The sequence below is a fragment of the Alligator sinensis genome, unplaced genomic scaffold (genome assembly GCF_000455745.1).
Source record: "Alligator sinensis unplaced genomic scaffold, ASM45574v1 scaffold243_1, whole genome shotgun sequence".
NCBI classification, from domain to species: Eukaryota; Metazoa; Chordata; order Crocodylia; family Alligatoridae; genus Alligator; species Alligator sinensis.
Window position 1 is genome coordinate 2,251,118 of NW_005841841.1, and position 13,926 is coordinate 2,265,043.

At 41.9% G+C, this 13,926-nt stretch overlaps 1 protein-coding gene across 3 annotated transcripts in view; it reads right to left on the minus strand.

Annotated features, from left to right (window-relative positions):
- USP9X (ubiquitin specific peptidase 9 X-linked) overlaps positions 1-13,926 on the minus strand; it is a 149,238-nt gene that overhangs the window by 92,940 nt on the left and 42,372 nt on the right. For all 3 annotated transcript variants that reach the window (XM_025205045.1, XM_006015646.3, XM_025205048.1), the window contains exons 12-13: positions 9,706-9,912; positions 9,136-9,272 (exon numbers count right to left, since the gene is read on the minus strand). In XM_025205045.1, the coding sequence (XP_025060830.1) occupies positions 9,136-9,272; positions 9,706-9,912 (344 nt within the window). The remainder of the gene's footprint in view (positions 1-9,135; positions 9,273-9,705; positions 9,913-13,926) is intronic.

Below are 13,926 nucleotides of genomic sequence, written 5' to 3' on the forward strand. Positions count from 1 at the left end.
TGGCAGGTGGCTCATACAATGCTAGCCAGAATATTACAGGTTGTATATCTAACAGCTTGTGCTTCAAGAGGTAGGTGTTTATATTTATCTTCATAAAAAGCAGAACCATCAAGAAACTAATTACTTGCAATACATTCTGAGCAACTTAAAACAGTTTTTGATAAGGCCCAAAATATTATTTCCCGTTGTCCTAAAATACTTAAGCTTGAAAAAATAATTGTCAGCTACAGAATGCTACCAGTACATTGTATTAAGAGCTAAAAATTTTGATCCATACATTTTGTGTTCATCTCCAGATCAATAGCTAATAATCTGTATCCCAAGAAGGTAGTATTTTTTTCATGACAAAGCATTTTTCACAAATCATTTACAAAGCTAAAAGTAAGTAGCAGTTTTGCTGGTGCTTCTCACTGCCCCTTCCTAAAAACGCTAGAGTGCGCTATGGTCATTTTTTCCCCCACTTAATATTTTGATTTTAACCTAGAAATATTAGATTTATTTCTATTTGTTCTTTCTTCTGAATGTCCTACATTGAACCCCCTAGATTTAATCTTTTATCTCTAACTCCAAACAAAGTTGTCTTCAAATAATTTGCCAGGTGCTATCTTAATCATACCTGCATTGAGCTGTGATAGTCTTATGATCTGATCAGAACAAATTGAAAAGAGATGAATTAGCTGTACAGAGCTTTCTACTTTGTTAAATTCTTGAGAAAATAAATCACCCCATTTTCAACTCATGGAAATCCATTAGGAAAAGGTTCTTCCCTTTTTGTCCTCCATAAGAGTGACAGACTAAGAAGGGAAGAATTTTTACCACTGATATGGCTATGAGAGCTATGTCTATTTGCCAGAACACATTTTCTGAAAATACAAAACTCCACAATGTAACTATTCAAGTTTTGCTTTTCCCCTGAGATGGTTACGGTTCAGCTAGTTGCCAGCTTAACTGCTGCTCTAGCTGAATCGTAACATATTCCTCCAGTAGTAAGCCATGTGTAGAAGAGCTATGAAAGACAGAAGTCAACAGCAATATTTGAGGACACAAAATGTTACTGGCAGAAGACAAGTATGCTAGATATAGAGAAACAAATTTGATTTCCAATATGTCAGAATACTTGGCTGGATGTACTAAAGATAGCAGACTGAATTATTGATTAGACTGTACCCAACTGGCAGAATGGCAGAGACAGGAAAATTAACACCAATTAAAGGAGAAACTTATTAATTTGTCTTTAAAACATTAAGATTTAAGTTGCATTTACTGATATGTATACCTTGACCAGTACAACTTCTGCCTTCAAAACAGAGAGGTCTCCAAACAATGTTATGGTGCTTTAAAAGCACGAACTAAAGAAAAGGGCAAATGTTACTTTTCAGACCACCAGACAATGAGCCAAATTTACTGCTGACATAAGTGGCTAATGTTTGATAGACTAGGACTCTGTCTTGGTGTGAAACCTTTCACCTGTTAAAAACAAAACAAAAACAAAACTTTGCTTCCTTGATTTTACTATTCTAACAAAAGGCAATTTCCTAAAGATGCATCTATTGCCTTGCCAAGTACTTATAGTAAACACAAGACTTTGGTCTTTTATGACACCTACACCATCTCCCTGAAAACATTTCTTCCTGTGCAAAGGAGAGAATGGAATTTATCCTTACACATCCAACTGTGAACTTATGCCCTTATCCTTTTCTAAATAGTTCTTTAATTATCAATGGTTCAGGCACCCAGTGGGAAGCAGGATATATTAACATACAGACTGCATACATCAATATGCAAGCAAGCTTCATACAGTACTCTTTAAAATAACTGTGTCAAATCTCTCTGATTTTTTTTTCAATACAAGCTTTCAAAGTTTTTAAAAGGATATGGAGAAGTTAGAGAGGGTCCAAAAACATGGGTGACAAAAATGGTAAAGGGCTTGGAAGGCAAGTCAAACAGGAATGTTCAGCTTGCAGAAAAAGTGCTTAAAAGAGGACATAATAGCAATCTTTTAATATACGAAGGGCTGCCATAAAGATGGGAGAACACCTTCTCTCTTATTGCAGAGAGCAGGATGAAGACCAATGGCTTGAAGTTGCAGCAAAGTAAGCTTAGACTGGAAATTAGGAAAAACATCTTAATTGTTGGAACAGTTAGGCAGTGAAATAAACCGCCTAGGAAAATTATGGAATCTCCATCAATGGAGGTGTTTAAGAAGAGACTGGATAAGCACTGGTCAAGGATGATCTAGGAGTAGCTATGCCCATGTTCTACTATGGGCATTTCCCATGATTCTGGGCTTTGCTGGTTGCCACATGGGGCTTTTCTCAGAAGCACTGGGTGCTGGCTACAGCCAAGGCTATGGATGTTGGCTGTAGTGTTACAATGGTCCTGCTGGAACTTAAATCTGGATGTTCCTGGCTAGAGAATCTTGCCCCTGTGCTCAGGGTCAGACTGATTGCCATATCTGGGGTCAGGAAGGAATTTTACTCCATAGTCAGAATGGTACAGACAGTGGAAGTTTTTGCCTTCCTCTGCTGCAGGGGCATGGCCCTCTTCCTTGGACCTCTCAAATATTTAATCTTTGTAGAAGCAGGACACAGACTGCCACTGTCCCCCTGTTTTACCTGTGGCATCTTACAGTGTTGTCTTGTGGTTGTGTCATGGTTGACTGGGTATTTTTATTAATAGGCTGGACAACTGATTTGTACAGGACAGTTTGGATAGTGATGATCTCGTCTCTGGTGGGGAGCTGAACGAGATGACCTCTGAAGGTCCCTTCCAAGCCTACTTTTCTGATTCTAAGAACAAATGCTAGAGAGTCAAGTGACAAATATGTGACAAGGTACAGTGAAAACAGTAGACACTAAACATATGCATTACAAACTCCAATAGTTTAATTGTTAGAGTTACCAGAACTCAGAACCCTTACTAGAGGAAGAAAAAAAAAAAAGCCAAGTAATTCCTAATTAAAGAAGGTATTCTGAATCTCAAGTAATCCAAGCAGCCTTTTTATATAGATTTAAAAAAAAGCTTTTTGACAATTCCTGAAGATTGGCTGAGACTCCTTCACAGGCAGAAGTTTTATAAATCATTTTTGAGTAAAAGCTTCCCCCTATACAGAAGAAATCTCTTCTCTTTTGAGCTACATGTACGAAGTGCCACAAAGTTTGCTATGAACGCCTCATACTTCTTCAAACTGTATACTTGGAATTTAAATAACCTTATATTGCAAAAAAAGATTTCCTTGAAAACTGAGGAGCTGTAATGGTCTGAGTATCTGACAGTGTCCAACTGTAAATGTATACCAGGGTGGGCAAAATGCGGCCTTGTGGGCCAAATGCAGCCCGCCAGGCCATTCTATCCGGCCCATGGGGCCCTAAAAGTTTTAGAAAATTAATATTAATCTGCCCCTGGGCTGCCTGTCATGTGGCCCTCGATGGCTTGCCAAAACTCAGTAAGCAGCCCTCTGCCTGAAATAACTGCCTGCCCCTGCAGTATATCAACAGACTTGGCATATTGGCCCCCTTTCCTCACCAGACATGAAAGCACATAAAATGTTGTTAAGCTTTCAGACATGAACAGAAGTTTGGATGACCTGACATCTTTGTGACGCTCTTAGAACAACTAAGATTGCATACAACTTAAGTCACTAAATTTCAAGCTGTCAAAAATACATTTTAAAGCTTTTTTCAGTGCAGAAAGATCCATCAAGATTCCCAAGCCAGAAAAGAGAAAAATATATTTGTTGGTAACTAAAGTTCTTTAAGAGGTGTTATCAATATGTACATTTCACTTTGGGTATACATGCAGCTGAAGCTCAAAAGATATTTTTGCATTTACAGCATGCATACAATCCTCCTTTCCTTATGTTCTGTATGCTCTGTGCTTCCCACTCCTCAGTTTCCTCTCAACTGCAGGACCATAGAATGTGAGGGAGTCAGAGGCAGAAAGGAAGCATCACAGGAAAACATGATGCATATGGACAACACATTTCAAAAGAAATCTAGTTTTCTCTTTTGAGTGCTTGTCTGCATATATATTGCACTTTGGGTGACTATGAAATAGCAATCAGATCTCTGGGAAGCGAGTTGCAAAGTTCTAGGCCTGTACAACTTGTTCACCGATATATACTGTCTGTTTTAAAGGCTTCCATAAAAACAAAGTACTTGGCAGAAGGGAATGTGCGAGTGTGGGCAGGCCCACAATTGCAGTACTTCTGGACCCTTCAGCTAAGGAAATGAACAGCCATTGGGAATTTCTTAAAGATGGTTGGAAAATAAGCTCTCCTCATATCAAGAACTATATATAATGTATCACTATGAATGTATAGTATGTACACGTGTGCTCACATGCACACACACACACACACACACACACACACACACAATCTCTCTCACGCACACACGCGCATGCATGCACAACAATGCAGAGGGGATCCATCATTAATACCTGGATGTCATTCATTCTTGTCTTGAAGGTGATGGCTGCCCTAGAAAGATGTCTTCATATATAAGGAGGAGCAGCAAACTGGTAGTCAGAGCTTCAAATGCCGTCTCCATCAGGGATATGAATATTGGCTTTAGGTTCCACTAGAAAATTAAGCCTTTTAACTTTAGGACACTTTAGGACTTTCATTGGAAAGTAGTAGGCTAAGCTAATAGTCTGACTAATCTTAACAAACCTGAGGAAAAGGTCACTATACTTCAGCTCCAGAATGTAGTCCAGGATAGCTGATATGGAAACCTGGTAAGATCAAAGGTCTTGCATGACACAAAACTGAAAAATATCCAGTCCACTTACCCAGCTATGTCTGTATATAGCCAAACACTTCCAAGTAAGGATGAGAAGGTCTCAAGCAAGGTATGAGCATAAGCCTGCTCCACTGTCATGAACTGTCCGGAATCCATTCTGCGACTTGGAGAGTATAGATCTGGGTGGAGTGTTCTTCCTGTGTTCTGGGCAAGCAGGTCTGGGGGCAGCAGGAGAATTCTACAACTCTAACTGACAAAGATGGTCTTGGAACCAGTATTCCCTTGGCCAGGATGAACCAGCAGTGTCAGTCACGCATAGTCCTACCTTACCTTGCACAGTTCTCACATAATTAGAGGTGTAAGAAGAGCTCCTTTAAACTGAGACGTGGTAGACTCAGGGCTAGGAACCTCTGAAGTCATCCACCCAAGATGCTGAAATATCTTAAATAGGATGAAAAGGAAAGGATTAGCATCAAGCGACTACTTCTCCTGTTCCAGGACACTCAACAAGGCAGGGAGAGGCTTCTGGGCTATATGACCCATCCTTAAAAGTGCTCTAGCCCATGGCCTGAATGGCCACCCTGGAAAATTACAGAAGGATCCCTGAGGCAACTTGGATGGAAGTCAGGAGGACTGCAGTGGCCAGTGCTTCTAAAAAGGTCCCATGATTGTGATACAGGATGAAGAGGTAGATGAACTAGGACCATGGTCAGAGCCCAAGGAGAAGTCTGATGAGACTTCTATCAGTTGTGCCACTTGTACAACAGCAAGAGACAGATCCCCTAGCGGGAATGCAGCTGGCAGGCCGAACAGTTCTATGGCTAGCTCTGGGGGAAATAGGAGAGCAGCAGGGACTCCAGTTATGGCTTAACTGTAAGATTAATTAGAGCCGTATACAGAAACAACCCCACTGGAAATGGTTTCAGCAGATGAGATTAGGTGATAAGAACTTAAAGTTCTCAGTGCCAAAGAAGGAATCTGTGCCAAAGCTGTGGATCTGCTACAAGAAAGGAGAGATGACAATTCTGATGAATGCCTTAGTGCTTTTCTGTGGGCTTCCTGGACACCACCAGAACCCAGTGACAGTTCTCAGGATGGTGCCAGGTTCATTATAATCCACACACAGCAATAGAGGGAACAGGGGAGATGGAGAAGGCCTCTTTAAGGAACCTCAGATCAGTGACCTTCCTCTGGAACCATTTGTGGGACTTCACCAACCACAGAAAGATGGTCTCTTCAGCAGAATACTGTTCCTCCCTCCCCAGAAGCTTCCATAGACACTGGAGTCCAGTGCTCTGGAATCAGAGGCCAACCCTATAAGACTTATTAAAGGAGGTAAACCTGAAGATAGGCTTTGCATTCCCTTCTAGCTCAGGAGATCAATTATTTACAGATTAAGTTCTTCCCACAGATAATTAAGTCAAACAACAGATCAACTCAGCTAAATCATGAGCTGGTTCCACCCCCATGAGCCAACTGTCCAGCCCCATGTACTGGCCCAGCACTATGCATGGCCCAATTACACATCAGATCCAGCTGTGCACCAGCTCAACCCTGTGCATGGGATCTGGCTGTGGAATAACCCTGCACAGCAGCACAATCTAGCACACAAGGCCATGTCATCCAACTTGCTGTTTCCCACATCCAAAATCTGGCAGTAGGGAAGCTCCAATTAACACTGCTACTGCTTCCCCCTACTCCTAAATTTTTGGATCCATGGGGAGACCCACAAGTCAGATCTGGCCCATGGGCCGGAGGCCGAGGTCCACTACCTCATAGTACTTCAAGAACTGGCTGAAGAGCCATTAGCAAGTATCTCTAACAACTTGTGGAAGACAGGTGAGACTCCAGAAGACTGGAAAAGGGCAAAGATAATGCACTTATCTTTGAAGAGGTGGAAAAGGTAAATCCACAGACTTATAGAATAGTAATCCTAAATTAAATTCCTGGAAAGAGAGCAAAATAATAATCAATGCATACATACCTATAAGATAACAGAGTGGTAACTAACTGATAACTTCAACAAAAAAGCAGCAAAAAGCCCAACTTAATTTCTGCAAAAGGGTTACAGACCATGCAGATAGGGGAGAAACAACAGATATGACATACCAGCACTTCATAAAAGCTTCTGACACTTTCCTGCATGTCATCGTAAACAAGCTATGGAACATGGTCTAGATCAGTGGTTCTCAACCTTTTAGACCCAAGGAATGCCTCTATAACACTTTTTTAAATTTAGCAGCACCCTTTGAAGATTGCTAGAAGAGAAAGCCTGTTTTCCCCCACTCAAGGGAAACATGCCCTCCCCAACTTTGCCCTGATGCATGAAATGCCAATGGAATCTGCAGGGGCAGTACTTAATGTATCCCCTCTGTTGATGATATTACTAATCTGGACTCTCAGGCAGGCCAACAACAGAAAAGCTAGGGGGGTGTCCCATCCTGCTACAGCAGCTACAGTTCCTGCTCCTCACAGCATCTCCTAGAAAGAGGCATAGTGGGGCAGTTCCACCTGGCAGCAGTGGGGTAGCACCCTTAAAAGGGCCTTACAATAGCCCAGGGTTCCAAACCTGTTACTTAACAGAAGAGACTACAAAAGGGGAGATGTAACAATCTTCAAACATACGAAAGTAATGCAGAAAGGAAGGTTCTAAACCATTTCTTGTGTCCATTAGAGATAGGACAAGAAACAACGGGCTTAAATTGCAGCAAGGGATGTTTAGATTTTTCCTGATGTGTAACCTAAGCCTAGTTTAGCATTTTAATAGATTATGTAGGGAGGCTATAGAATCACCATCATTAGATCTTTAAAAAAAAATGTAAAGCAATATCTATGAAGACTGAGTTATGGTATAGTAAATTGATTCTGTGTTGGGACAGAGGGATGAACCAGATAACCTCTGAAGGTTCCTTCCAGTCATGTTTTCTGTAATTCTAGGACACTATCCTTATAAGAGGCATGCTCTTCCATGGTTTAGCTGCAAAAGGGACATAACTGGACTCCTAGAGATCTGGGAGAAACATAGCAACAGTCTAAGAAGACATTGCCTGGTCAAACAAATTTTACTTGGGTGGAAAGCCACATGGTACAGGCTATAGAACATCAGGTCTTGCTACAGAAAGTGATACAGATGAAGTAAAGGTGAAAAATAAGAAATAAGTAAATGTTTTTCCCAAAAGGGTTACAGAAGGGGGGAGGGGAAGAAGAACGCTGAAAGGCAGTTTTTCTTCCTAAGGCTGTAGACCAAATGCAGCCTAAATTGGTCTTCAGAAATATTATCTTGAGGCAAGATTGTTGAAACTAACTGAGGAGCTGGAAGCATGCACCATCATTTATGCCCTCATATGTGGAGCATAAGGAGAGGCAGGATACACACATACTGTACAGCAGCTGCCAGGGAAAAAGTCTCCGAGTTGAAAGTCCTTGAAGCACATGCAGTCACAGTGAAATACGTGTATGGACAAACACATGAATGAGAACCTCCTCAAGACAATAATACTATACTCTAAAGCAAATGCTATCTACATATGCTCATTACTCAAGCTTTTCCAGCCTTATCCTTTCTTGTAAGCCGACAGGCCGATTTGAATACTGCCTGCTGACAAAAACAATTCTGATAAAATTAGCAGAGGAGTGTGGCATTGGTTTCTACACGGCAAAAAGATTCTGCAGTTTGCAGGCAACTCAACAAATGCTGAAATGTTCATGTTTTGGAGCAGAAGGGCTGAGATATTTCTAAAATGGAAACGTTAAAAATAAAATAATGAAAATGAACTTGTTAAGTTTCAACAAATCTCATTAAGTAGATGATAACAAATTTAAACTTCCAATTAATTTAATTAAAAAAAGAAAGGTAACACAGAAAAAGCAAAACAACCAATTTATTATAATTAGAGACAATTTTTACAGGTGGAAAGTCCTAAGGAAAGCAAAAGGAGATTACTCAAGCAACTTAATGAAAGGCCAATGATTTCTAACAAGCACCTACAGTATCTAAGTATTTTTAATCACTACCGACAGGATGTTTCAAATTTGAGGTAATACTACCATGAAATAGGCAAGTCTATGGTAGAGGCAGGAAATTGACCAAAGTTTCCTATAACTTAATAAAACCACTGTCCAACTGACACAGAGGGCACATAATTACAAAACAGTCTTTCCACACTATCTACACCTGAAGTCATGAAATGATCAATGATTCCGCTGAGCCTGAATACTTAAATCTAAGAAAGATTCAGATGTACACACATACATATTCACAAACGTAAAAAACAAAAAAGCAAGTTAATATTTAAGGTTTAATTAGTTATGCTTTTTTGATAAAAACAAAAAGGTCTAGAAGTTTATCCAAGTCTGTTAAAAATTAAAGTTCCATTCATATTATAATCCTTACCTCAAATTTTGTGGTGCTTCACCAAACAAACTACAAATTTCTCTTATTTGTTTCAGTGCAGGAATGACCCATTTATCATTTGTGCGAAGCTCTTCTATAAAACGATCTATCCACTGTATCTTTTGGGTATCCCGATCCTTAAAAAGCAAAGTATTCACAGTTTAGTACACAGCAGACTTCCATGATACAAGGGCCCATTTTTACATATACAGTAAACTGGTTAATTTACCACTCCAAAGGCAAATGCAAATTATCCAACAGTGACCATTATCAGGTACTGATAATTGGCAGGGGTACAACAGGGGTGAGGTGGCACTGGTAGAGAATCAGAACCACATGAACTTCCAGCTCTGTACTTAGTTACATTACAAGTAGTACCATCTAATATAAACCCTAAAATGTGTCACCTTCAAAATATGTCCCATAATGCGCTTAAAGAATCCCTTGATGCTGTTCAAGGACACTGAATTATGCATGACAGCTCTTTTGCTATTAATCTGCCACATCCTCCTAATTTTAATTAAAGTATCAACAGCTAACTTTATAATAAAACCATACTGAATTACTCACCTGTGAACAGCTGTAATCTAAGATTTTAATATGGGCACTAAGAGCCTGGTCCATGATATCAACAGGTACATCATCACTATGTGCCAAATTCCACAGAAGATTCAATACTTTGTGTGCCATCACGCCATCCTTGTCATCTTCTGCAAGACGACGGATTAACTCAAGTAATTTTTCACGTTGTTTTTTGCTTGCGTTTGTCCAACTTGCCTGGTAAACAAAATTTTATTCCATATGAAAAACCACCACATCTTTAGGATTTAGTTCTATACATGCCAAGTTACAAAAGAATAACTGGAAAATAAGCCACCCCACCCTATGTTTTTAATTAAAGAAACAAACAGTAAGTCAAATGATAAGAGAACCTGTTTTTCAGTAAAATGATACAATTATTCCTCCTGTTTTTTTTACTAACTGTTGTACAAAATTCTCTATTTTAAGAACAGAAAAGTTTTTGGGATCCTTTATTAAGGAACACCAATATGCTCCATTGTTGTAAAGCACCTGATTACACCATTACTATTGACATTTTAAACTGCAGCCAAAATGAAATGAACTTCAGTTTTGTTAAACTGAAGCTTTCTGAAGCCTCCCCTGCCTATCCATAAAAGCGTTCCAATTAATCATTACAATTTTGCCATTTTGTATTTCATGTTATTAACTGTGATATGTCGGACACAAAACTTTGCCTGATAACACAGAATTTTCTTTTATCAGTTTGCCCAACCCAAAACAAACTTCTAATATGAAATTACTATGCCACCTTTTTCAAAGCAGACCACAAATGATACTAGCATTTACCTAAATGAATACAGGTAAGTAAATATGGGCCTGACTTGGAGGAACAAACAGATTTGGAGGGGCTATGGATGCATGTAAGCATTAATAGTTTAATTACACGAAAACATGACTAGAGGCTTCTCAAACCAATTGTATGTGCACATCAGACAAAGTAGACACAAATTTGGTAGTGTGGAAGTGCCCAATGATTTCCAGTGTATTTTCAGGCTCTATACTCTCATTTCATTATTGAGCATTATTGTCAACTACAAATATGAATGCCATGATTTTTAAAAGCAACCATAAGCACATACTTCAGAAAAGGAGCTGGTAGGGGTGAGGGGACCTAAAACAGTTCTAAAAATTATTGCATATAGAAAATACAGTAAAAGCTTTGTTATCCGGCACCCATGGCGAATGGTGGGGTGCCAGTTAACAAAATATGCCAGTTAACTGAGTGGCCCGAATAGGCGTCTTTGCCTGTTCTGGCCACCACCTCTCCCGCTGCAACCTGGGGCGTCGCCGCCCCTCTTGCTGGCCCCAAGGGACAGGGAGGAGGGCCCCACACAAGTTGCTTTGCTCTAGACTGTGGGGGCTCAGCAGCGCAGGCTGCTTTGCTCCAGGCCATGGGGGCTCAGCGAAACTGGAAGTGCCACAGTGGGCTCTTCTGGTTTCACTTTTCCTTTACAAGCCGGCATACCGGTTAATAGAGCATGCCGGCTTGTAAGGTACCAGATAGCGCAGCTTTTACTGTATTTGGCATTAGCACGTCGAGACAAATTTCGATGTCGACCAGGTTACGAGTACAATAGGTCACACAGCTGAGCTATAGACATACAACATATTACTAACTAAAGAAATGTTCGTGCCTGACATTCTAATATACAAATACCTTCAAATAAAGCGTAGCAATGAGAAGGAAATATTTTTCACTATCTAAACATTTCATCTCAACATTTAGTTCCAGGACAAGTATATACACTAGTTAAAAACCAAGCAGTTTATCTTAAACAGACAACAACTTATAGAGTTAACATTCACTGATACAGTACCATGAACTCTTTTTCTAAATAAAATCATTCTATAATGAATCTGTGTACAGGAAAACTTTATTAGTTTGATATTGGATAGTTCAAAGTATTGGATACTTTGAAGCTACTGTTACTCCCCAGCTGAAAAGGACAGGTTTTTGTATACCTTATGATACAAGTAACTCAAAAATACAGCTTTGAAATGCAAAGCCATTTTCTAGTCCTTTAGACCATAAATCCATGTAAATGTGTTTGTTTACTTCTCAGTACAGTAGTACTGTCTAAATAACACTGCAACATTAGTCTGCAGAGATGGCGTTATTATGTGTTGTTTGCTAGCGCACAGTCTTATAAGCCATGTATAGCAACAGTCCCTGCCACTGCTTGATAACGTGTCAGCAATTTTACACTGGCTGAACTGTACATACCTACTACTCTGTCACATGTGAGTCAAGCAGGGGTGAGCATCATGGTGATCAAAAGAAAGTACGAGTTACAATTTTGCAGAAGTTGAAAGTGATATAGAAAGTAAATAAGAAAGAAATTCAAAAGAGAAATTGCTAAAGAGTATTATATACCTCTTCCTACACTTTTACCATTTGAAGAATCAGGATTCAATACAGAAAACGGCAAAAGAAGGACTCAAAAACAGGACAGGAAAAAGAATCCAAGGTTTAAAGCATTCAGATTTAGAAACAAAACTATTTGAACGGTTTGTGATATGAGGGCAAGTAATATCCCAGTATCTGGGTCGCTAGTTAAAAGAGAAAGCAGACAATACTGCATTGAAGCTAGGAATCAAGTTTCAGTGTTCCAATGGTTAGCTCCAGAGATTCCAACGTAGTCACAGCATCATTTTGCTTTGTGCATGTGATGAAGCATCTTCTGCCGATATTCTGGCTGCAGAAAATTGGCATGAAAGCGTGAAGTCAATTCTAGACAAATACATGGACAACGATGATAAGATGGGGGGTGGGGTGGGGGGGTGTTTTAAATAACCTGCAGCCCGATAGGATACTGGCACTCTAAAGAGGACTGTGTTGCAGTGGGAAGAAATGGAAAAGAATGGCTCACCATACTATTCTGCTGCAATGCCAAGTGAGAAACTAGTCATTAGTGATGGGGAAATTTGAAAATCCTTGGTGTATGAAAAGGGGTGAAACACCTGTTAAGCCAGTACAGGGCCGACAAAAATTCATGAATGACAATGAAATTGTTCCAAGAGTGGCTCCTTCGATTTGAATGGAGAATGGCATGCCAAAAATCAAAATGTGCTTCTAATTGGTAACTGCAGTTCACAATTACGAAGGATTAGGCCTGAAGCATATGTATATGCTCTTTCTCCCAGCAAACACTATGACAGAGGCAGGCAATTATTTCAGGCAGAAGGCCGCTTACGCAGTTTTGTCAAGCTGTAGAGGGCCGCGTGGGTAGCCCCGCTGCTTGATAGGTGCCCCACCCCCTGGTCACCATCTTGGGACCAATGTCCCAGGACCAGCAATGGTGGGGCCCAAAGTGGGGTGCAGGCCAGCAGGCGTCTGTGGAGCCGGTCTGGGCTGCACCAGCAGGGAGAGGTGGGGGAGCTGACCAGGCTCCAGAGCCCCCTGGCAGCTAGGACCCCATGTTCCTGCCACCCTGCTCTGGGCCCCTGCTGGCACTGGCCCCGGGACACCGGTGTGGGCCTCGCACCCCCGCTGGCTCCTGTGCCCACTCACACCCAGTGCTCCCCAGCCCCGTGGGGTGCACAGCCCCAACCCCTGGCTCGCTAGGAGGGAAGAAGCTGGTGCTGAGCGCAGGGAAAAGTGGCCCCTCGCTCGCCTCATGGCCGGTGCTCCCTGCTGCAGGTGCTCGCAGCCCATGTGGGGCTGTCCGGAACAGGCACAGACAGCCCCACACAGACTGCAAGTGGCTACAGCACAGGGTGCTGGCCACAGGGCAAGCGAGGGGTCACTTTTCCCCATACACAGCACCAGCTTGTAACCCGCCCTGCTGCCAGTGGCGGTGGCCAACATTGCCCAGTGCGGCAAGCAGGGGAGGCCACAGCTGCTGTCACCACACGCAGCCCCGACAGGCGAGCCTGGAGCCAGCACGGGGCCCAGGCTGGCAGCAGGGCCGGGTTATGGGTTACAAGGTGGTGCTGAGCGTGGGGAGGGAAAAAGCAGCCCCTCCCCACCCCATGCCTTGAGCCCTGCACTGCAGCTGCTCACAGCCCTCCTGGGGCTGCCTGTGCCTGCTCCAGACAGCCCTGAGTGGGCTGCAAGCAGCTGCAGCAGGGAGCGCTGGCCATGGGGCAGACAAGGGGCTGCTTTCCTCCGCACTGGGAAGGAGCAGGGAAGGAGCCCAGGGAAAAGCTGAGTACGGGGGGAGGGAAGCAGCCCCTCCCCTGCCCCATGACCAGCGCTCCCTGCTGCAG